Below are 6,000 nucleotides of genomic sequence, written 5' to 3'. Positions count from 1 at the left end.
AAAAAAAAAAAAAAAAGACTTGTATACAAATGAAAAAGTGTAACTGTGTAGAAATCTCATTTTGATGACCTAATCTGCCCACAATCTATGTTGTACCTATTAAGTAGCAGATACTATAGATGCAGCTGTGCCAAAGGCCAGCATGGCTACATCTCTCAGAAACACACAACAGAAGAAGACTCACCACTTTCCTCTCTTCCTCTGAAGCCTTAGTGAAGCCTGGATCAGTTGCCCAAGTCTTGTAGAAAAAATAGAGAAAGGCCATGATACTGAAAATAAAAGCAAAATAGAAAGGGCTACCTGCTGCATGTTAAAGCCACGTTAAGGAACATAGCCGGCCTCTACTGAGAAAAGCATCATTAGCGAAGCAAGGAAATGTTACCATTGTTCCTATGAACCTCTCTCTCTTGCATCCCACCCCTGACTTCCCTATGTACACACCACCCAAAATGTCCTTCTTCCATGTTCTAATCCTACAGAAATCTGCTCCTGGTTAGTCAACAATTAATGCTTCTTCATTGTTGAAGCCCATTTTAAATACTAAAGAAACCCAGCAACCATTCTGAAAATTGAAAAACATCTACGCCTTCCAAATATAACTTCTTAAGATGTAACTGTGGCTTTCCTCAGACCATCCAGAAAAATATTCTCTGTTCCTTTGCACAAGACAATTCAAAGAAATGCACTTTCCCTGTAGATTTAATGCCTACATGAGTTTCTTACTAGAGTTTAGTAACCTGCCCTTCTAATTGTTCTGAATTAGGAACGGTCCTCCTGATGGTCAGACGGCAATGAAAATGAATGGGAATCTGCAACTGACAGGGCTGAGGAGGTGGGGCATCTCCAGGAAGGGACAGAGACCTGGGATAAGGAAGGTACCCAAGCATCAATGGGGGTGACCTCAGCTGTGACTCACAGCATTGGGGATATGGAACCTGGAAAGGTCACCTCTTGTACCCAGGTAGGAACTCCAATGGAGTGATAGGGAAACCAACACACCCACAAAACTTTCAACCCAGAATTTATCCTATCTACAAGAAATGCAGGGATGTGTGTGTGTGTGTGTGTGTGTGTGTGTGTGTGTTTGTTTTAAGACAATGAGTAAAGTGAGGTGGGGATAAAGCAGACCACTGCTGGGGAAAATGAGACCATACCATTATGGACGTGTCTGCATTTCTGAACCTATTCTATTAAGATAGCAAATTCTTCTGACTTTTCCCTCACAGGTACCAAACTTGTACCATGGTGTGAAACCCTGGCAGTCCACCTTCTTCTATTTCCTCTCTAACTAGGATTTAGATATAATGTCTGTTACGCTTGTAGAAAGGGGTCTAGGAAGGCTGGCCTCTGAGAGGCTCCACCCAGCAGTGGACTTAAGACAGATGCAGACACCCACAGCCAAACAGTGGATGGAGTTTGGGGACTCTTATGGAAGAATAGGAGGAAGATGGCCTCTAATAGGAGGAACGATTATTGCATCGATGTGCCTGGGTAGAGGGGATACCCATGCAGTGAGAAAGGGAGGAGGGATGGAGGGAAAGAATGTGGGAGGGGGTGACTGGGAGGGGGAAGTGATTGGGATGTAAAGTGAGTAAGTAAAAGAAAATACTAATAAGGAAGGAAGATCAGCCTGGACCCTTGGAGCTCCCAGAGTCTGAACCACCAACCAAAGAACATACACAGGCTGGACCAAGGCCTCTCCCAATATATGTAGCAGATGTGCAGCTTGGTCTTCATGTGGGTTCAGAACAACTGGAGTGGGAGTTGGGTGTAGGGCTTTCCCAAAAGCTGTTGCCTTTATGTGGGATATGTTCCCCTAGCTGGGCTGCCTTGTCTGCCTCAGTGGGGGAGGATGGACCTAGCCTCACAGAGACTTGATGTGCCCAGGTAAGGGGATACCCAGGCAGGGAGAAGAGAAGGAGGGATGGAGGGAAAGAATGTGGGAGGGAGTGATTGAGAGGCGGGGTAGTGAGTGGGATATAAAGTGAATAAGTAAAAGAAAATACTAATATACATAAAAAAATTGCCCTCCTTGCAAAATGAGAATACATTATATCCTATTTGGGAAAGGCTGTTAATATGAGTATATTAATGCCAAAAAAATTATAAGGATTAAAAACTGTCCACTTTAAAATGTTTTTAAAATGGTACTTTTTAAAATCACAAAGTACTATTTTGCTCTAGAGAAGAAATGAGTGTGCAGTAATAAATCAATGAGACAGTTGTTAGCCTGACTTTACCCAATGTAAATATTATTGGCCCAACACAGTAAGTATTGCCTTACAAGGTGTTACCTTCTACTAACTTCAGAGGCCATAAAACAGATGCTCAACTCTTACTACTCAAAGTTGGAAACTGAACTTTGAGCTGAATGTCAACACCTAGAAGGCTAAGGTAGGTTTTTGAGTTGAAGCCAACTTGGGGTACAGAGGGAGTTCTATGCTAGTGTGAGCTGCTCTGCGTGGACACACACGTTCCTGTACTACTACTATATCAGAGTAGGACAGCTTTCTTGAAGGCGCAGTCATGAGCCACACCAACTCTCTTCCCTCTTTTCCTCCCTTTCTGGTGTAAGTATGAGACCTAGGGGTTTGTGCTGGACCTGAACTCATTGTGGAGCCCAGGTTAGCTTCCAGGTTTCCATTCTCCTACCTCATCTCCCAAGTGCTGGAATCACAGGTGTGTATCAGCACAGCAAGCTCCTTAGATTATTTGCTATTTGACCTAAAAACTAAGTCCTATCTATAGTTGACTCAGAAATCATATAGGGCTTTACACCTACCTATCTATCACTTAGACTTAAGTATAGCCAGGACCATAAAGGAAGCACTCAGTGGCTCATCATTTCTTACCAAGTCTTAATTGTAGCTTGAGTCATTACAAAGGCTCTTTTCTTTCATCCAGTCATCATAAAATCCAAATACATTACTAACTGCACTAAAGAAAATGATCACTGAGTTGTCCCTCAAGCATAAAGTATTGTTAATAAATACCAATTATGTAGTGAGGACTGTGTACAGCCCTTTATACATCATAGCATAGTAATCCTTGCAGCTTCCTCAAGAGTTTGGTACTATTGTCCCCAACTGACAGAAAAACAGACTTGGTGAAGTTAAGTAACTTGTGCAATGGCACATTAACATAAAGAAAATGTCATCTTTGTTAGTGATTATCCCTGTTATCTTGTGGGAGCCTTGGGTTCAAATCCCTGACAGGGAGGAAAGCCAGCCTTTAATTCTAACACTCAGGAGAGTTAGCTGAATCTCAGTGAATTTGAGGTCAGCTTGGCTAATACAGTAAGTTCCAGGGTAGCCAGCACCACAAAGTGAGATCTCATCTGCAACAACGAAATGAGAAAAAGGTCCTGAAATTTAGAACCAAGACAACATGCTTCCACAGTGTTCTTGACCCTTTTCCCAAAAGAGATCACTGGCTATGGGGCAGAAGCCCTGGGCCAATCCTAATTAGCAGCCTGAGAAAGGCAAGTCTAAATATTTGGGCTATGTCTTTACAGGCAAAACAGTAGCTAATCCACAGGGCAGTTCTAGCAGCATGTAACACTCAGTCTGGAAAACACTAGCCTTGAGTGAGGTATGCCACCTACTGGCTTGCATGCCTTCATACTAGCATGTGAGTTCCTTCTGACACTTAAGATTCTATCTAGCTATGAAAATCAATTTTCCTAACATAATACACCTTTACAAGTACCAAGCAGTTCCTAGTTTATAGTCAAGTGAGAATTTGTGCAAATGAAATTAATAAATGATAGGATTTTATGTCTTGTTAATTTTTGATTCTGCATAATCAAAATAATCTTATGTATAAAATCTAGAATAACTGAAGTTGCTTATACTTAAAAAATTCATTAAAACCTATAATTTTAAAAATTGTTCAGTGACATAAAAATATTAATCATTCCTTTTCAATACAATGTCCACTGTCTTAGCCTCAATGAATACTGGGTCACCTATAAATGATCTGATAGAAACTGTGCTAGCCTTCAGTGATAAGAAAGCTAGTGTTAATTAAAACAATCACCAAATCAGTAACTACAGGACAAAGGTTAGAGGCGTTTTCCTTTAAGCCCAGTGATATCTGTACTACTTATGCTTTCATTTAGGGTAAAGGAAAATGACCCATATTAGAAACAAAGCTTAGAATTAAACAGGTAAACAGTATTAAAGCAAAAACATGGCACAATGGCTGTAGATGTGTGCACTCTGAAAACTCATATGCCATCCTCTTTGTTCCTATGGGACGGATTCTTAAGTCCCCCTTATATATTTCCTCGATAAGCACCCTCTTCTTTTCAGAAATACCATTATCAGAAAGAGATGCAGAACATAGAAAGTAAGGCAGTAAGCTAAAGAGCACACTCTCCCACCCCCTTCTTCCTGCCATATAAGCAAAGCAGTGCTACAATGGCTTCATAGCAAGGACAAAGAAGGAAGTCTGGAAAGAGATGAAGACTGGACATATGTATGCTGTTACAAGTGGATATAATATTTTGTTGTGTTTTGGTTTTTGGAGATAGGATTTCTCAGTGTAATCATCCCTGGCTATCCTGGACTCGCTTTGTAGCCCAGGCAGGCTTAGTACTCACAGAGATCTGTCTGCCTCTGCCTCCTGAGTGCTGGGATTAAAGGTATGTGCTACCATGCCCAGCTGACATTAATGATTTTTAAAAGTAAAACAAGATATGCATTTCATCTAAGGATATCAGGAAAGAATAAGATGAACCAAGTCATAAATATCCAAAAAATGGAACTTAGCAGAAAGACTGTCGGTAAGTACACAAGGTTCTTATAGCCAACCAAAAACCTGTAAAGAAAAGGGTAGAGCATGTTAGTGAAGTAAGGCACTGGTATGATTCATGTTAATTGTTCTAATTCCCCAATAACAATGGCAGTTACACCAGCAGCAGCTTTCTTCCCTGTCAGTTTATTCTTGCACATGAGAAAACTGTACAACAACCTTCCAAAAGTACACATTCCAGTACCTCTAGGCTACTCATAACTATTTCATTCATAGAAACAATACATTTTCAATGAATAGTTTATATTTCTATTGTGATACATCATATTATATTTTTTCATATAATTTTAAATAAACCAAAATATAAAAATGTAAATAGAAATTCACCTTCACTTGTAAGCAAGTTTTTGTCAAGAGGGTAGCTCTGTTTATGAAAAGGCAGGTGTACAGAACCTTAGCACTCTGACTCTGAGCTGGTGTCAGAGCAGACACAACATGAAAATGCACAACAGCTAAAAGGACAATAGTCACCACACACTAACAACCTTATTCCTACAACAAGCAGCCTGATGTTCTGCGTAATTGTTCAAAAGGCCAGTACTATAGTTTCAAAAGTAAAACACAGAAATGCCTTCCGTATCAAACTCAATATAGTCACTGTATAAACAAATAGTTTACCCAGATACATCTTTTTTAAAAATTAGATATTTTCTTTATTTACATTTCAAATGTTATCCCCTTTCCTAGTTTCCCCTCCGAAAATCCCCTATCCCCTCCCCCTCGCCCTGTTCCCCAACCCACCCACTCCCATTCCTGGTACACTGGGGCATAGAGCCTTCACAGGATCTAGGGTCTCTCCTCCCACTGATGACCGACTAGGCCATCCTCTGCTACATATACAGCTAGCACCCCAAGTTCCACCTTGTGTTTTCTTTGATTGGTGGTTCAGGAGTTCTGGAGGTACTGGTTAGTTCATATTGATGTTCCTCCTATGGGGCTTCAGACCCCTTCAGCTCCTTGGATACCTTTTCTAGCTCCTTCATTGGGGACCTTGTGCTCCTTCCAATGGATGATTGTGAGCATCCACTTCTGTATTTGCCAGGCACTGGCAGAGCCCCTCAGGAGACAGCTATATCAGGCTCCCGTTGGCATCTGCCATAGTGTCTACCCAGATCTATCTTAAAATTTCCATCAGAAATGGCTAGTGGTGGATCTTAAAAAAGAGTGGAGAGGAAGCAAGGGTTG

At 41.0% G+C, this 6,000-nt stretch overlaps 1 protein-coding gene across 2 annotated transcripts in view; it reads right to left on the bottom strand.

The window, feature by feature from the left end:
* Positions 1–6,000, bottom strand: part of Zdhhc13 (zinc finger DHHC-type containing 13) — a 39,787-nt gene that overhangs the window by 12,124 nt on the left and 21,663 nt on the right. For both annotated transcript variants that reach the window (XM_021204658.2, XM_029547820.1), the window contains 2 exons: positions 4,721–4,821; positions 185–309 (listed from right to left, as the gene is read on the bottom strand). In XM_021204658.2, coding sequence (XP_021060317.1) covers positions 185–309; positions 4,721–4,821 — 226 coding nt within the window. The remainder of the gene's footprint in view (positions 1–184; positions 310–4,720; positions 4,822–6,000) is intronic.

The sequence above is a fragment of the Mus pahari genome, chromosome 1, assembly GCF_900095145.1.
Source record: "Mus pahari chromosome 1, PAHARI_EIJ_v1.1, whole genome shotgun sequence".
NCBI lineage: Eukaryota > Metazoa > Chordata > Mammalia > Rodentia > Muridae > Mus > Mus pahari.
The sequence above is the reverse complement of the archived record's forward strand: the minus strand, read 5'-3'. Positions and strand labels throughout refer to the sequence as shown.